The sequence below is a fragment of the Vanacampus margaritifer genome, chromosome 9 (genome assembly GCF_051991255.1).
Source record: "Vanacampus margaritifer isolate UIUO_Vmar chromosome 9, RoL_Vmar_1.0, whole genome shotgun sequence".
In the NCBI taxonomy this organism is placed as follows: domain Eukaryota; kingdom Metazoa; phylum Chordata; class Actinopteri; order Syngnathiformes; family Syngnathidae; genus Vanacampus; species Vanacampus margaritifer.
This window is the reverse complement of record NC_135440.1, coordinates 8612236-8631919: the sequence shown is the minus strand read 5'-3', so window position 1 is coordinate 8631919 and position 19684 is coordinate 8612236. Positions and strand designations below refer to the sequence as shown.

Sequence of the window (19684 nt, the reverse complement as noted above, 5' to 3'; positions counted from 1 at the left end):
TTTCCACGGTAAGGTTGATGAGTTTCTTCCCACATTTGTACAAATCGTCCTTAAATGACAATTGTCATGACATTGTCACAAGTGATATTGTGTGCAAAACACATGGCAAAATACACATAACAATAGAAACAAGCAACAACTGACGTTAAACATACTTTTGGGGGGCTGCTTCTGCTACTTGTTTCTCTATTTAGTTTGCATGTCTTAATGCTCAATTTTAATTTTGGGGTGAAATCCGATTTTTTTTTTTTTAGTAAGTGTTCACATTACATGTTAATTGTGAACTCAGTCTGTCTGCTGTGTAAACGTTTTGCGACAAGAAAGTGACCCGCATGCGCAGAAGAAGATACAAAGTCACTCACAACGCTGTTTGCGGAAGTAAATACGTAAGGTTTAGCGTGTCAGGGCCACGGACTTTTATAAGTTCGTCGTTGTGTTTCATATTTTTACCATCTCATATCTACAGAGGAGTGATGCGTGAGGAGGTAGAAATAATATTTTGTGAAAATGAGGCGAGCCTGTTCGAGCTCCTCATCTCACAGAGACCTCACCTTTTTTCCCTCCCCTAACGATGACGTCACGTCATTGCAACACGTAATAAATGAGCCGTCTGCATGGCTAAATTACTAATATCACCACCACAAATGTCATTTTTATACTTCATGTTTCAAGTAAATTAAAGTCAAATATAAAATCACAATTGTTAATCGAAACAACTTTGTCGATTCCCGTACGTCTCCGGAATGCGCGGAGTGCATATTGGACATTTGATGACATAGAGGTCGGATATATGTGACCTGGCCGTTCAGACTGAGGTCACATTGCAAAAATCCGATCTAGGACCACATATGAAAGCGACCAAGGTCGGATATGAAAAAATCGGATTTGAGCCGTTCAGGCTGACATAAAAAAGTCAGATACAGGTCTCATTTGAGCAAAATACGATCTGAGTCACATTTGCCTGCAGTGTGAACGTAGCCTAAGTGATGGTGACTAAGTTTGTATTACTAAAGCAAATATTTCTACTACTCCTGTATAATTAATGTCATATTTTGAGATACATTTCTCTTAATAAACTTTTGACTGATGCAGGATGGTCAAAATAAAGTGGGTACATTCATCATCAAACTATGCTTTTAAATATTGATCATTTTGTGACTTTTACGGATAGAATAATAATAATAATATTAACAATAAAATAAAGAAAAAAAAATACAACAATGTGCAATTTCTGAAGAAATTTTGTGTGAATACTAAAATGCTGAATAAAATATTTATGCATGTGGAATGATGTTGAATGATAAAGAACGACATGGCAATGGCATTGAAAGACACGGAATGATATTAGTGATGTGGAATGGGAATAAATGGGATGTTGAAAATCATTACCAAGGTGAATTAATTGTTATGAACTCCAAGTTGAAATGAAGTGAATTTGTTTTGTTGAATGAATAGAGAATTTTTTGGTGGGAATTTTAGTGGTGAAAATGTTGAATTTTTGGTCAATAAGAATTTTTGGCAAGTTGAACATTGTTAACTAGGTGAATTGAATAAGCGGATATTTTGAATTTCAAATGGGTACAATGTGAAACTGTGTTGTTGAATGTCCCATTAAGAAAAAAATAATAGCCAGCAAGTTGTGACTTTTTAGAATATGTTGAAATCAGAATGATGTGAATCGGATGAATTATATGGAAGTAGAAGCATTTCAAAATAATAGGCAGAATAAAAATAAGAATAATGTGTGAATGCTTTCAGTATTCACACAATGATAATACCAGATTCATACTGGGATGCGAAAAATCTGAAATAATATGAAAGCATGTACAAAGACACTCAGAACACAGACGTGTCACATAAGGGCTAAAACTGCACATTGAATGGGATAGTTAAGCTCTCACCCGATGGGCCGTGAGACCACCAGTTCCACTTGTGGTTCAGGCTTGGATTCTAAAATTATATTGTAAACTTCTTTAAATGTAGCTCCTTGTAAAAGCCTTCCATTCCATTCCAGCACCTGGTCACCTGTGAAATCATCACGTTTGATTAAACTCAAGTGTTACTTTTCTCCACAAGTCAGCACAAAATGTTGTTGATTACGATGTAAATGTTTGGGTTGTTCTGACTACCTGGTCTGAGGTGCCCTACAGTATCCGCTAGACTTCCTTTTCTCACTTTTGTGATGAAAGCGCAAAGTCTACCAGATTCTGTCATCTTGCCTCCGACCACCTGTGGTGAAAAAGAGAGATGAATGCAACAGCAAGTACACACTGATGGAAATTAAGCCTCTTTTTAGGATAACCTGTGAGCAGTTATAATGTTTGTGTATAGCTGTAACTCTTTTCCTGCAGTCACTTTTCAAGTATGATACTACAGAAAATCTTTGTCAAGGGAAAGCCAGAGATAAAAAATCTTTTTTTCTTTTCTTTTGATTTTAATGTCCAATGTAATGCTTGAGTCCTTTGGGGCATACAAGTATTGTTCTGTGGTTCTGTAACATTGCAAGCCTGTGGGCTAGAACTGTACTGGAGTCAAGATGCCGTACTCCACTCTCATCATACAAATAAAATCCTGCTTAATGGAGGCTGAATGCCAACATACAAAGGAGCTTGGGCAAGTCAGCTAAATGAAATGGCTTTATATAACAAGCTGAGGCCGAAGCGGGGGCCTCGCAGAGGAGAACAGAGAGGGATGGACTGTGAGGGCAAAGCTGGCAGCCTGAATGATGGACTGACTGGCTGGACTGCAGAGTGTGTTTGCTGCTGCTGAGGAGACAGAAACGCACAAAGGCACTGAGCAGACACAAACGTGCATTTTTAGGAGGTTCATTTAATCAGTAATGATTTTTCCTCCCGATCTTGCTGCCCTTTGTTCACTCTTCTGGTCATCTGCCTGCCGCTCATCTGCCTGGACTTCAGTTGTTTTTGAAACATATGGAATGATCCTACAGTAGTATGCAAGCGCCAACAGTGGCACTCATAAGAGTATATAGAGATGCTATATGTGCTCTAATATGCAATTTAATCATTTTAGTGATTCAGTTTCAAGCATGCTCTTATTAAAGACTAATATTAATCAGGACCAGATCAAGTCCCATTAAAAACTAATAGAAAGCAAGGTTATGATGTAATGAAATATTGGAAGCAGCAGAGGAAGATCACACAAAAAGAGAGCACAGTATAGATCAACAAACTACCAGAGTATAAGCTCACCTTAAGACCAAGCAGAGCTCCTGAGTCTCGAGGCACACTTCCATCTTTCATTCTCTTATTGAGCAAAATGCGCCCTATTAGGCGATCCCCGTCTTTGGACGGCTGCCACGTCACCGGATGCTACGAGGTCAGAGCAACAACACACCTTGTGTTTACAAACGTGAATGTGATCACTTTGGATAGGTTCAGTGAAAGGGGGCACTTGGGGAAGTGTTTATTCACTTAGAGGGGGAAAGTTCACACAAGCTCTGCACTCACTTTTCTACCTAAGAATATGAATAATTTAAAAATTGGTTTATGATATACTTTATAGCAGGGGTCTCAAACGCAACTTACTGTAAGTGCAGGTCGCTGGAGATAAAAGTCTGGCTGAGTCTGGGCTGCAGTAAGTGTTCCACAAAAACGGGGTTCAAGAAGCATTGGGAAAAAAGTCAGCTAACTCGATTAAGTCTACCACAAAAATTTGTCGACACAAAAATTTCTGCCTCGAAACTATAATTAACAATTTTCAGAGGTGGATGTTCCATCAATACTAACAGGCTGTCCGTCAATCCGTCACTAACAGGTGCCCGTTCTACTGACGAATTACGGGAACCTTTAAAAACAAATGACGGACTAGGCACTGACAAAGTGCGGTTTCTTTCATCAGCGTCATCATCACAAATCGGCTCAAGTACTGATGGACCTCTCAGTCCGTCAATGATGGATAACCGTTTTGTTGACGATTGACGAATGAATGAATGACGGACAGTACTGATGGGATTGCTGGAATTTCTGTTGGTGCTGAAATAGAGGTGACAAAATGACGGAAGAAACGTGGTTGAAGTAAAATGATGGACTGACGGACTAGCGATAACAGTTTGGTTTGGTTTGAAAAAAAAATACTCAGTGATGATAACAGAAGGGTTTCCAGTCCACTGACGAATGATGGACCAGAATAAAATTTGTAAAATGCCCACTGCTGATAATTTTAAAACCATATTTGGGCACCCAGAAGCAATGTTTAACCATTTCCGTGTTTCCGCATAGACATTGTTGCTGCGAATGCACCTTTACAAAAGTCCATGGAGATGAAGAGAAATTACCAGAGTAATTGATGTAATAATTTATAGGATAATCAATTCAAGAAAGATTTGTTAGTGACATCACTTGTGAAGTATTCAAAAAATGCATGACTCAACCAATCTTCTCAATGTTTCTTAATGACAGTTCAGAACATCAACGTTTCTAAACCAGATTGGCGAGCCGGCCCTCTCGCTCATCTCCATGCTACTTTGCATTCTCCGCAGCCTGTCTAAGTGAGTCATGACGTCTGATTTCTTGAGCAGCACAAGTGGGGGTACCCCTGTGCTCAGCAACAAAAAAACTTTCTCGTCTCATGTTTTTCTTGAAATTGGCTGCTGGCAAACTTCTCTTCATGTCGGCTTTTGAACAAAAAAAATTGTGACAGGATGACAGGCTATCTTTTGCTTCCATTTGGTGTCACTTTAGAATTACGTTAAGCCAAAAGCTGTAATGAGCCTGAGCTATGGCAGCCTATAAATGATTTTAAAACAACACAAAATGCCCAAAACACGGCCAGAACAGCACAGCAAAAAACATATCGTTAGACTTTAATGTCAAATAGGGGGCCGCGAAATGTCATGCTGTTGTCTGCTGGCAAATGGCCCCTGGGGCGTTATTTTGAGACCCCCGTTTCATAGTAACCATGAGATTCCACACATTCATAGTAGAACTGTTATATCCAGAGCTTATGTGAACCTGCCAGAGTGAGGAAGGGTTGAGTGAGCGTCATGCAATGCCCCATGCAGAGTAAAGCAAGCAGCCACAGCATTACTAAACCAGCGCATCAAACTTGGGGGAAAGAAGACACATATACAACCAGTTTTGAAGAGAAGTTATTAAAGGGATAGAAGACTATGAAAAGGTCTAAAAGGGTCATCTTTGATAGAAGAACCAAATTCAAGGCGCAGAGATAAAAAAAAAAGAAGTGAAAATTACATTGCGCACAACAAAGCAGTGAGACACACATGAGGTGAAGACAGACACAGCAGTGGAAGGGAAAAAAGAAAAACATGTTCTAAATGAAAAACTAAAAAAGAAATCCAATTTTCCCTATTAGGTGTGTTGACAATTAGTTGGGATTTTGTTTTAAAGTGGGTGGACTATTGGCCAAGGGAAGGTTTTATCTGGACTGGTTGCTGTGGAGGAGGGCAGCAGAGTGAGAGGGACGGCCTAAGGTTTGCCTATTGCTCTTAACAGGACTGCTGCAGAGCAACAACAAAACATACAAAACGAGCATGCAACTAGGAGAGACACACATTCCTTTGTGCCATGACAAACAGAGAAGTTCAGTGTCAGTGGTCATCTTTACTATTACTATTGTAAGGTGTGTGTTTTTTCTATTGGGGAGCAAAACAGCAAGTACAAGTAGCAAGCAAAGAGGGTGTCCCTGCAAGAATTTTTTTCAGCCACACCAAGCAAGGTGCAGCCATAGTTAACCCAAAACAACAAGGAACAAAATTGTAAAATAAATTGATTTTAGACAATGTCAAATAAAACGAAAAACAAAACAAAAAACATCTTACCTATTTACACTTAGTGACACAGAGCAAACAAAGACGGGGAGGTCATAAATAGATTTTTTTTTTTAATGCAGGCTAGATTGTCTCAGTACCTTCTCACTATGGCTATGCTCCTCGTTTAGGGTAGTGCTACTGCACGTATCAACTCCTGAGTCTTTAACTTGCGGTTCACACCACGCCAAGTCCTCTTCAAATGAGTGTCCCCCAAAGCGCACCATTTTCTTTTGCCTCTCAGATAAGGTGTGTGCCGGCTCAGACATAAATGCCTGCTCAATTGTTTTTCTTTTTCCCCTTTGACTGTCCCCTAAAGGTGTGGGATAAAAACAGAAAGAAAACAGAAAAACAACATGCAAAGGTGTAAATAAAACAAAGGAAATGTGAAATGACAATAGACTCTGGAATACAGGGGATGAGGAGAAGGAGAGAGAGACTGATAGAGGTTACGAGGCAGGGGGGAGGGGACTCCACATGTCTCACCAAAGACATTGGGGAGGCCTCGCTGCTATGCCAAGACGCATGGTCCCACCAATGGCCATCCAAATCTCCTGTAAGGCGCGGGGAGGGTGTACGTACATGAGAGAGGACAGCAAGAGGGAGCAGTGAGGACACCACAAACCACATAGACACAACCTGACACACTCGTACACACAGACTCAAGTATACAAAGACCCCAGTGCACATACACCACAAATTCTCAAAACCACATATGATCCCTGTGGAAAAAGCAAAATGACAGTTGAGGTTATAACACACACTTGAGTAGCAATCCATCAGAAATGATTGTGGCTCGATTCCTGGTAATCCCTCAAGTCCTAACGAAACACGATACTGTACTGAACTCAGTCCCAGTCATCAATCAATGTGTGCATGATGATTACTTTCCTTCCGTGACAGTCCACATCATCGTTACTGAGTGAATTGGTAATTGAATCATCAATGATAAAGAACTTTTGGTTATGTTGAACAAAAAGAATATAGTATATAATTACCGTTTACGTGCCATTTTCAGCAATATCACACTGTATTATTACTTCAGGTTAGTTTCTTTTTCTTTCAACCAAGCGTTACATTCCCTACGTTCCTCAAAATAATCATAACAAAGTTCGACAAAGATGTGTATATCTTGCCCTTTTTCCATACTCTGGTAAATGTTTGGATTTTACACAGAGATGAGGATTAATATTTGCAAAAGGTCGCCTCTGTTTGCCAACGAAAACCATGTCACACTTTTGTTTTTCACAAGAGCAACAGTCAGTTTTACAACAACTTGTCAATGAAATGCACCACAAATTTCTTTTCAATCTTATTAGACAAACGAAAATCCTGACCCCAAAACCAAAGGATAGTCTCTGTTTATCACTGTTAGTTATAAATCAACATGTTTGTACAGAGATCACTATTGTCATCAAAGCAATGAATTTGCACTAAAATCTGCATAATAGTTCAATAGTTTAATGGCTAAATTAGCCCCCCAGGTTATGACATTCCCATGCCCAATGCCATTTCTGCTGGCCAGAAGAGATTGTTTGTTTTGCTTGTTATAAACGTGACATTATAAAATATGTCTTCATTGTTTGGCTATACGTCTGCCTTTTTCATTAGATTTGATTTGGAGTTTGTAAAATCTTTGATTTCATAAGTTTGGTTCACAATTTGTTTCCCAGCCACTAAAATGTTACCTTTTTTCTACAGGCTTCTATTGCAATGCAATATTAAGGTCATCAGTATCTACAACCCTACTATGAAGGCATCGCATGCGCCAATCTCACTATTATACTACTGTAGAGTATAGCGATACTACTACAATAAACATAACCATGCAACAATCTGTAAAAGTTAGCGTGTTTCTTTTTATCATCCTACTATCCATGATCTGTAGTAGTGGCATGAGAGGGGATCTCTTATCATGTGCAACTCGGGTTTAAGATTACAGTGACACACAGGCTTTACTGACCTCAACCTAAAGTGCACAAAGGACAGCTACAAAAGATCAGCTTCTGATTACAGGGTTTTTTTTTTTCATTGAAGGGGAAGACCCATGGCATACAGTATGGACATAGTTCAGCAGTTAACCAACTAAGATCCATTCAGTGGCCATAGCTCGTTTGTGAGACAACTCTCCAATCCTTCTGCCAATATAAGCATATTTGAATTTCTTATGCCAGAATAATTTTGATTAAGAGGATTAAGAATTTAACTCATTAAGACTGTGGCCAAAGGTCGCACGCAGAACATGTGTTGAACATGTCAAAAGAATAAAGGCTTACCAGAGAGAGATAGAGAGACAGAGAGAGAGAGAGAGAGAGAGAAGAGGGGGGGGGGGGTAAGCGTGATGAAAGAGGGGTGGGACAGAATTACATTTTTAAATCATAAAATAGTGACAGATCAAAACAAGTGGTTTTCATTTTAACTTGTGCAGCTGATGATACAAAATGTGTGCACTTAACTGGTCAGTTAAGATACATTGAGTCATGAAACCACCACTAGATGTAGGGACGTCAAGTCATATATACAATTACAGTTCTATGTGTCGTCTATGTCTATATATCTCATGGCAACAAGAAAAACTGTTTGTGACCATTAAAACTTTTTGTCGAACATCTTTGCAACGGTTTCTGACCTTGAACGAACCCTGATGAAAAATCAACACTCACTATAGCTGCTCATTGAGATATGGACTTAAGACTTTTTCGCCTGTATTAGGGCGGGAACGTTTTTTGAAAATTGTTAAATTCGATCAGTTAAATAGTTTTGGTTCGGTCCCTCCGCATTCCATTCGGTCATTTCACGCAACTCTTTTTTTCCTCCCCTCATGAGCGCTAATCCATTATGGCGCCGTCCAATTGTTACGGCTGCGCCTCATGTGTGATCATGATAGATTGCAGATCGACCTTCCATGACTCGGAAGAACTTTGCTCCATCTAAAATTGCATGAATATTTGCTTCTTTACTTAATTCCAAAAAGATTTCTGTTTTGTCGTCCCCTTACACATACCTTACTTTATTGTCTGCCATTGTTTTGTGACTACTAACGTACATGTGACGTAAAAGCCGGTAATACCCATGACATCTATCTGGTCTTGTCATTGTTTATTCGCAAAACCTGTTTCCATAGTCAAAATGTACATTATCCTTTTTTCAAAACACTTCAAAATCCACTACCTCCAAGCGTAAACAAGTTTTTGCAAATTGTGGGCCTTTTTTCGAATATCTAGCGTTTCCATTCCGTTTTATTTTTACATTTCTTGAGAATTCGAATAAAAATGGGCGGATGGAAACCCCAACAAGTGTTCTGTAATTTCCGATTGTGTGCAAAATAATGCAGATAACCAAGTGCGATTTGTGATTGGATGAGGGAGTCGAGGGGTGGAGACAAAGGAAGCAGAGCCTGAGGCAAAGAGAAGAAAAGTGTACTTTGGAGTGGTTTGGGCTGTCTGTCATGGGGAATGCAAATGCAGTATTAGTTTAATGATTTTGGCATGATAAGTTAACAATAATCATTTGTTTTGAAATAAAGAATTTGTTGATAGCTCACTGCTCATCCTGGTTACTTTGTCCATGCTGAGGCAACACTAAGAGGTCAAAAGTGAGCCAAGCAGATGCTGACAGTGGCTACTGTGTCAGCCCCATGAATGGTGTAAAAAGCTTGCGGACCACTGGCACAGATATACAGATAGATTGATATTTGGTTTTACTTGATTAGGGCCAAACTCACCTACCACTGGACTCTGTTGCGCTCAAGGTGCGCTTAAACCAAAGATCCATAAAAACTAATTGTTATGAGACGTGTTTGTCTTCTCCAGTCATCATAATCATTACCACCAACCACACAGCCATCAGATGTTAGTGTGGAAACGAATTATGCATTTTGATAAAACACTGCGTGTCCCTTGACAGGCGTTAGCCTCTGTGACCCTCTAACAACAGCTGACAACAGTGATTATCCTCCCCAGCTGCTTTTGTGTCAGCAGTATAAACACTGGAGAGTATTTCAGCATGGTAGACAAACTTCATTGAACAAATCCTTTGCCTCAGGCCAGACTCTTTATCTGGGAGATGAAAAACTCACATAATTACACACACAAACACACACATTGCACTACATGGACAAAATGCTATTGATCAATTCATTAACCAATAAGCAGAGCTAGGCACTTCTGTTAATCGTAAATTCCCGTCGATGATGATGCCCACCTTTTGGCGCGTGCTTCCGCATATTCGGCGAATGCTTTATGATGCGAAGGCTCGTAAAAATACACGGAATGAGCGGGACCGTATGTACTCACCCCGATCGACGGACGTAAACGTGCTTCAGTCGGTGCTCAGTCCATGTATTTATCCGAGGCTTCGTGTCATTGTGCAAAGACTGGAATTGACGATTAACGGAAGTGCCCAGCTCTGCCAATAAGGTGTTTGGCTAGACTCATTTGCTCCAGTGCATCAAGCAAGGAATGCTGAGGTGTGGAAGACATTGAGTTGCACAAACAAAGACCTAGCCTCAACCCATCTAGCATCTTTGCGCTGAACAAGAACAGATGTTCTTAACCGACCCAAAATATCGGTATTTGATCTTACACGTGGTTATTAAACCAGCAGCGAACTCGTCTAAGATGAGAAGTGCCGAAGGGGTACATTTGCCAGAATTCGGTGTTGGGCAGCAAGTCAGTCCCCACTCAGTGAATGTGAGTGAATGCTTGTCTGTCTCAATATGTGCCTAGCAACTAATCCAGGGTGCAGTCCGACTTTGGTCCAAAGTAGCCATTTGGGACAGGTCCCTGAACCTGAAATACACACATGCCTACACACGTACAGTAACAAGGCCATCATCTACATCTGTAAAAACAAGTGGACACAGGTTTCAGCACAGAGAGCCACACAGTATTCTATTTCTCTCCTCAAGCTTTATTAACAGTGGCACTCCAAAATTGGGCACTGATCCCCAACAAGGCACTGTGTGTGTTTTTTAAGGGAGGAGGAAACTCATCACGGTAGTGAATTGTTAGCATCAGCAGTCTACGCCCAGCCCAGCCTGTTCGCCCTGGCTCCTAGGCACCACAAGGTGCTGATTCAGGATGAAGGCAGAATGCAGGCGGTGGTGGAGTTCACCAGCAGCATGCTCTCCATCACTTTGACAGCTCAATAAAAAAACTGTGTAAACTATTAATTGCATCATTAATTATTGATGCTGGTTTTACTATAACTCAAGAGGTGCAGAAAATAAGCATGTGTGAAATTGTGTACACTATGTTACCAAGGTGATAGTGTCAATGAAGTGACTAATTGCGAGGGATCCAAGTAGGGCTGACCAAGTCGGTTGGGTCGACCACAAAAATGGGTCGACGCAAAAATGCATGCATCAAAGCTATTTTAATGATTTTTCAAACATATTTGCAGCGCCTGGAAGTTGCCGGAACCAATATTTTGTATTGTACGCAGGGACACTTTTTGCTGACGGACTCCGACCAGCATTCACCACTACTAACTAAGATGCCTCTTGTTTGTGGTCTTTTTAGCATCGCTACATGTCTTATGTTTGTAACAAAACAATATGCATCAAAATCACTAAATAAATAAAAGGGTTTTGAATTTATTGGCGCCAGACACACATAAGATGGTGGCCCTACATGCATCAGCAACAGGAAGGCGGTATCTACAATAGCATAGCGCAAGACTCACTCCTCCCTATACAGCGACTCCAAGTTTGCCACCAAATGTGCAATAATCGAGCCAAATACACCAAGTTGGTCGCAATGCACTTAAGAGACGCAAGGGAGTTTGCAAACGCGGACGCTGGCGGACCTTAGAAACAAGCTCACTTCGAAATTCCCTTGGCTAGGTTAGCATTCGCTAGTAGCATTATCAAGTAAGAAGCTACAATAGCGAGTACTCATGATGTTTATGGATTTAAAATGGGATGGAACCAAAGAAAAACACCAGGGTGACGGCGTGGGATCCTGGAGCATAAAGTAAGTTATTTGAAAAAAACTTTCTGTGCGGTCAATATGCTGCATCGCTGGCCATTGTAGGCTTCGGCAATTCAATATGCTCGAACGAGACAAGCAAATACATCAGGCTTAGTAAACATATGATGAAGATAGAGCACTATTTAAGTGCATTCCATTTACCGTTTAATATTTTGGTCAAATTGGATTTTTCATATGTTGCACTAGAAGTGATTTTCAGGAAAAGTACAATAAGTGATTTGAGTTTATTCAGGGCTAATGCTAATCACAATTGTTAATTCTTTAGCATAAGCTAATTTTGTTGGTGTTTGTGTAATATGTGCATATTGTGTGCAGAAGATGAGAAACAATGAGTATTTATATCCACTAAATTCAACTCACGTTCAACCTTAGTGGACTTTAATATAATAATAATAATAATAATAATAATTTAAAAACATTTGACAACATTTTTGGCTGGGTGGCGAGGTGATTAGTTGATTAAGCGCTGGAATAATCAATTGGGGACTAGATTTCGAAGTCGTTAGTGAGAGCACTAGATCCTAGTATACATTTTACAATACTATGACTATCTATACTATTATCAAAAGGTTACCCCCACTGTTCTTCACCTTGGATTAATAACCATTCACTCATAGCGTACATACAGTATACAGTGAGGCCACCAATCACACTATATATGCAATAGGAAAGCTAAATTGCTAATAGTGAGTATAAGTGGTTCAAAATGGATGGATGGATGGTAAACACTGTGACGCTACTGTATAGAAAGGGCCATGGCTCATTGAAGTGCAGCTATGGTGAGTGATATTTTTAATCTTTTGTTTTTATTTTAGTCCTTGAAAATGCCTTCACATGAAAATGGCCAGTATCACTAAAATGTTTGTGTCCTGCGTTTATTTAAAAATATGTGTGTGTGGTTGTATTTGTGTGCAAAGTGCATTGTTGAATTGTCATTGCTGAGCAAATAATTTTGTAAGCGGTTTGTTCTTTTAAGAATTAATATTAAATACTGTATATCGTATATGAAACTAGTGGGGGTGACAACAAAATATGACCAACTTTATTAATAGTTACTGATACGCATCAGAGCTTTTGAGACTGCTCATCGCCTCACAGTCGGAATTGACAAGTGTTAATGAAGTAGCAAAACATGCGACTGTACGTTGTTATTGACCACTTTTTTGTCATCCTCCAACCCCGCTACATTAATAGGAAGCGGGATTGAAATGTATGATTCTTTTAAGATGCAACAACAAATATGTTTGTAGGCTACATATCAGTCAATATCTGTGTGGAGGAACAGAATGTTATCGGTATCGGTAGAAAAAAAACAGTTATCATGCATTCCTAAAAAAAATGGTTCCAAGTTGTCTAACAACCGTACTGGGTTGCAAAAACCGGTTTCGTGATCGTGAATCATTATGAAATTTTGGCTGTCACTGCACAATGCCCACCTCGCTTCTGTAGTTAGCCATCCAGTCCCCTTTTCTGTCTGTTCGGCACTATTATGAGACTGCATGTCAGGGGAATCAATAAAGAGTAAAACACAGGGAGAGGTTGATAGCGGTAAATCAGTAACCAGCTCTCCCAGGCACGAGCCAGACCCATTACAGCTGGCACATCCTCTCACCTCCTAACTCCCTTTCTTCTCTTTCCATCAAAACCTCCACCCTCCAGGAGAACCCTTGGGGGTTTTGGAGATTTGAGAAGTTAAAAAGCACACTGCTTAGCCTGCTATTACATCTCATCTCCTCACCCGTGCAAGCTGAGTGCACAAACCCTGAGATGCTGACAGACCACATACTGTATGGTCAAAAGGTGCTTTGCACCCTCTTTTCTGTCTCTTTGCCGATCTGGCTTCTGGCGCAAGTTGATTGCTTTAGTTTTGCTTTGGTTGCAGAACAAAAGAGTGAAGGTCAACATTTTGAGCTTAACAGTGAATGAATATCATGATCAATAACATAGTGGGGATAATTCAAAGAAAACAAAAAACTGGTGTAATTATGGCTTTCCTGTCACAGCTATTGCATAATTACACTAAATTTTTAAATATTTGAATAATAATATTAGCATGCATTAATGTGTTTGCAAATGATTCAATGCTTCAGTTCAGTATTTTTGGGGTTATTTATCAAATTTGCAGCATGCATGCATTGGTAACAGCAGTAGTTGTCGATCAATAAATAAAACAGACAATTCCAAAACAAAAATAAATCCATGTAAACAGGCAGAATAATGTTTTTCCAAGAGAATCACATGAAGTTTTAATCCAACATTTTTTCAGACTCACTCCTATACAGGCCGACATGTGGAGCTGGCAGACACATGCAGACAGATAACAAAAACTATGACCCAAAAATGGCCTGACTTCCTCCACTTTTTTTTTAGTGGCTACCTGGAAAGCCCCGCATCAATAATGTATCACCAATTCTGGACTGAAGAGTGGAGCAAAACTGTTACATAACAGAACAAAGCAAGATCAACTAAATTAGGGCTGAACGATTATGGAAAATGATCTAAAAGTGATTTCCCCCCCTTCAATTTTGTGATTGCAATTTAATAAGCATTTATTTTTTTAGGTCCTTTACTAATCAATTTTTCCAATAAAAACAAGCAACTAATGAATCTTTATTACAATGAACCATTGCCATATATAAGTGGCTGGGCTTGTGGCCACTTGAATCGGTTACTTATTGTACTTCAAAGACCAACAAATGAAAAATCCAATTTAAACAAAAATATTAAATATCTTATTCAAACCCATCAGAGTACATCTACATTGGCCATTGTGTCAATGGCTTGGTTGGTTGGTTATCAACCAAGGGAAATGGTTTCCTTTTCCGTTTAAAATAACATACTTAAATCTCCAGGATCTCGCGCCATGGTTACAAGGGGTGGTAAGTCTTTCTACTGGCTGGTTGACTACAACACTATAATGATATCCTGAAATGATGGCTTTTAGTTTTGATGTGCCACACCAAGATTTTAAGTGTCCTAGAGTGTCAAATTTCTGGCGGCGCCACTGCCAACGGCAGAACAAAGCATATTATTTTCCCTTTGGTCCCATTTTAAATCCATACCTGTAGTGTTGTACTAGTTTGTAGCCTCGTCCTAGCTAGTGCTAAGCTAGTTCGTCTCTCTAGTCCGACCAGCGTCCAGTGCCGTCCACGTTTACAAACTCACTTTTGTTTGTTGCTAGGATGGCGTAAGAGGCCGATAGAGAGGTGTTAGCCTGAGCTGGCCAACGAGTTGGCGGCCAAATATTCCCCCTGCAGTGTTTCCCACAGATTTGAAATCTACTTGGATGGGTGGACTCCGGCGAGGGAGGGGTGGGGGCTTGGTTCTCAGTTGTGTTACTTGCGTCTCCTCTAGCCTCCACAAATAAGTGACAGCGAACTAACGTTACATGCGGTGTATCTGGTTGCGACACGTTTTTTTGTTATTTTTGTTTTTGTATATATATATATATATATATATATATATACACATAGTTATAAAATTTTCTTGAAAACGTCTTGAGTGGTGGTCGGTTTACTTGGGTGGCGCGCCCAAGTACTAACATGGTGTGGGAAACACTGCCCTGATAGGATAGCGTTAACAGGCTAAATATTTCCATACACACACACACACAGACACACAACTATTTCCTGGTGTCCGCGCAAATGTTGCGCATATGTATCTTCCGCGCATGTGTAATCCCCACATATAAGGGAGACCGGACATCCCAGCCAAACATTCCTCTCAGACCACTATATGCTATGACGCATTCTGAGTCAAATGGAAAAATTCTGATTCGGTGTTCGTTTTCAATGGCCAGTTCGCTATTCAATTCGAATCACCATGAATTGTGCAGCGCTATCCCACATCCCCAACCACCCACATGTTTTCAAATTTTCTCAAAAAAACATGGTATACAATTGTTGTTATATCTCAAATTGACTGAGTTTGTAAATGATACCTGGCGGCATATTTAAACAGGGGTTCGCACACACACACACACACAGCGATAGACTCACTGTTTTCCATCTTTGGCGTTCATGGCAAATCGCTATAGTGATCGAATATCAAGTATACTAGTAACTAATTTATAAATACAAGTGCAAAATTATTCTTCTAAGTGAACCAAAAAAAAATGTCTTGCTTTTTTTGGGGGGGAGTAAAGGAAAACAATGAGCCCTTAACATATTGTATAACACAAAAGTAAAAGTCATTACACAGAGAAAGCACACAGACTGAAGGTTATACCTGACAGCTAGAGCTACATAAACATAATAAATCAACATACGCATAAAACAACAATAACCAAATCAGCCTTCTCTGAAAAAAACAAACACATTATGTTGATAGAATTAGAATAGAGATTAGATTGAGTTGCGGGGGGAGGGGGAATCCATATTAAATACAGAAAAAGTGATGCTGAAGGGATGTGTACGTACCTTTCTCACTGACTGACTCACTCTCTATCTCCACATCCTCACAACTGGTGTACTCCGGCGTAGTTGCCAGCTCCTCTTCCGAGCTGCTCAACGACACCTGTCGCATCTTCCCTCCCTTTTTTGTTTTGTGGGGCTTAGGGGGTGGAGGACGTACCGACTCCGACTGATCCGAGCTCAGAGAGTCATTCCTCAACATGCTTTCCATCTTCTCCCTCTTGGTCTTACGGACAGCTGAATTGGGGTCCAAGTGATGTTGCTGTCTCCTCATAGATTCCCCTCCGCCGCCCAAGTCACCTCTCCGAAGATCTCCAGATCGGTCACCTAACACAGGGCTGCGGTGAGGTGTTGGGGGGCTGTGGTTTGATGTTCTGTGGCCCCCAAGGCCGGGACCCATGGGCCCTGGCGAGGAACGGTCAACAGAATAAGATCGCTGTCCCACCATAGGCGGACGGCGCTCAGTGAGATGTTGACGTGACAGCCGAATGGGAGCCGGTTCATCCTGCTCGGTGTAAGCTAGCGAAACATCACTATGACGTCGCTCATGCCTCAGGCGGCCCACCTCCGCATGCATTCTCATCTGCTCTTCGTAGGGCTGTGGCTTAACAGGATAGCGTGCCAGGTTGGGGTCGCTGCGATAGCGTGTCTGGAACTCCTCCTGCCGTTGTCTCTGGAGGTCATATTCATTGTGTGGCCCATCCAGCTCCTGGTCCAGAGGGTATTCCTGGGAGTGCCAGCGTCCAGGCCCCTGCCGGTCTCTGTAGCCAATCCATGCTGCATTTACATCTGGGTACAAGCGTGGGCCCCGCGGAGCCCGCCGAGGGTCCCCATCCCCATAGTCAGACGGTGATCTGGGCATGCTTCCGTCTGTCGGGGCATACTGTGAATGTTCACCCCCGTCCCTTTGGTCGTATTTTTGGTTTGGATCCCTGGATGCAGATGGACTTCGTTTCCTGTGGATCAGAAGAGTACAATTTGTATCAACATAATTGCTGTTTCCTTTAAAATGTTTATTGGTGATCAAATACTTTTGGGGATTTTTTTTTTATGTCTGTGGATATGCAACACTTTGTAACTACATTTCAATTGTATTGTCGGAGACAAATGGATATACAGTATACAGTGAGTCCTTGCGTTACGGACGAGTTCCGTTCCTACGCTGACAATGTAACAAATATTTTGTGTTTCCACACGGACATTAATTGCTGACGGACGGCAAAGCGAAGCTAATGGAAACTTAAACACGGAAATGTGAGGCTCCTGATGGTGAGCCGGCCTGCTCGATGGACACCCGTTGCTGGAGGTAACAACACAACTTTAAATAACTTTAAAATGTCATGATTACAGTGGGAAATTAACGAAAAAGAAGGTGCTACCGACGAAACGTCGTAGGTCGCGTACGTCGTAACTCGAGGACTCCCTGTACATATTTGACATTGACATACAACTTTTATTTATTTCAATGTTCATCACAAATTGCATTTTAATGAGGGAAAAAAGTATGTGATGCATCTTAATTTCTAAGTGGTGACTGAAATACAATACATTTGCTCGGTAAATCACAGCTGCAAAGATTGCTGCAAGGTCACATGTTATAATGATCAACTGAAGGCATGATTCTGGTTGTCTCAATCTATTTTGCAATAAACCATTAATGTTAGTGAGCAATACATTTAGATACAGACTGAAAAACCTTAGCTGTGATATGACAGATGAGCCTCAAGGTTTTTTTGGGGCTTTTGTGTTAGCTTTCTATACACTTTTGAATGTTGAAAACGTGATAGCTGAGGCAGGGACAGAATGATGAATGTGCATTTAGTATGGTTCATGAACTTCTGTACAGCTAAAATATGGGCTGTTTGAGAGCAAAAGAAGTTGCGCTATAGTGCATTGCAAATGTGAATCACAGTCACACTACTAGGACGCCCAAAAGAGCTGAGGGCTTTTGTACCAACACAATAGTTTGTTACGGTTACAGGGTTATGTGACACCGACTGTATAGACTAAAGAATGGTTAAACAATGGTTTGGAATTATAGATTCATTCGCTATGAATCTATTGTGATTTTATTTATTTCCCCCAGACCTGCAAATTTTACTAACATTTGTTTCCTGTAAACCAATTTGTTGACTTAGTCCAAACAACAAATGTTAATAGAGTCTGTACACAACTGCATTGCAATAGCCATCTAATATCCATTACCCATAGGTGTATTATATGTGTGAAAAGGACATTTTACAGAGCTTGGCTTTTCCATCTGTTTGCCTGACACATTTGCACACCACAGGCTACACCGACCTAACTGCGTAAGGTCCACCAACAACCAACAGCTGCTCTCAACAAAATAGTTGCAATAAAGCCACTGGCGAAGCAGTGCTAAGGTAGCAAGTTGTAGGAGTTACAACTGTTTGCTGCTCAAATGGGATGGAATATGAATATAATATGTAATGCAATATAATAATGCAAGCAATATGACATCCCGGTCATTCGTCTGTCTTTCACTGCTGTTGTTTATGTCGCCGGAGTGAGAGGTGAGTTACATTACCAGCTGAACAAGCCAAATACAACTGCAGTCAGTTGGCCAGGTGCATTCAAACAAGGTGCTGAGTTACCTCGGTGGCCCAGAAGTTTTACTGGTAGCGCTCTGCACTCCCAAATTAGAGACGTGGTTGTGGCTTGGGTTCAATCCCCGATGCCCCCGGCATTTATTGCAACAGAGAGCACAACATTACATTGCAATATAGATTCCCCCCCCCACTCCTAGTGTATATAGTCATGTCTGGAAGCTAGCATTAGCACTTTGTGTGTTACATGATGTTCTGTTTGGCACGCTAACATATTTGTAAGGTTTACAGAGGTTTTAGTCAGTGCACTAGTTTATTAATAACCAAAACAGTTTGCCACCGAACACGTTGACATCGAACGTGCTCCCTCACGGAGGTCTTTTTCTCTCCTTTGACTCGCGAATCGCGACTACGCACAGTGTATGCGTTTATGAACTCGGACATAGCAAGACTCAACGGAACGTGACAGCTTTGCCACAACCCCTCAACGGCAACATATTGAAATAAAGCACAGAATTGTTTGTTATAATATGCAATAAAGTGCTTTAAAAGTCCCTCCTAATCATTAAGGATTTATTTATTTTCTTTCTTTTTTTCATTTCAGGTGCATACCTCATTTTGTTTGTGTAGATCAATTTACTGCTTTTAAAATACACATATTAGTGAAGCAAAACAAAGCATATTGGATAAATGTTAAATAAAACAAAATAAAAAAAATAATACAAATATTCATTTTAGTTAGCACAGTGTATTTTCCTAATTTTATTCATCTGATTTCACTACCTTCTAGACCTACATTAAAAAAAAAATGCTTAGTCCCCAAGAAGAGTGAAATATAGTTTCATAGTTTTAATGCTAGTCTGCATAGTTTTTGGTTCAATTCTAAATTAGATTAAAGATTTACAGTAAAAAAAAATTCTAAAG

General features: G+C 40.4%; 1 protein-coding gene across 36 annotated transcripts in view; it reads right to left on the bottom strand.

Moving 5' to 3' along the window:
• The window catches only part of rims2a (regulating synaptic membrane exocytosis 2a), a 153581-nt gene that overhangs the window by 56838 nt on the left and 77059 nt on the right, over nt 1–19684 (bottom strand). For 18 of the 36 annotated variants that reach the window (XM_077576050.1, XM_077576081.1, XM_077576071.1 and 15 more), the window contains 5 exons: nt 16200–17149; nt 6275–6342; nt 3213–3332; nt 2130–2229; nt 1902–2025 (listed from right to left, as the gene is read on the bottom strand). In XM_077576050.1, coding sequence (XP_077432176.1) covers nt 1902–2025; nt 2130–2229; nt 3213–3332; nt 6275–6342; nt 16200–17149 — 1362 coding nt within the window. Of the gene's footprint in view, nt 1–1901; nt 2026–2129; nt 2230–3212; nt 3333–5889; nt 6102–6274; nt 6343–16199; nt 17150–19684 lie in introns of those variants that run through there. The other 18 variants (XM_077576042.1, XM_077576044.1, XM_077576043.1 and 15 more) reach the window with 2 other exon arrangements.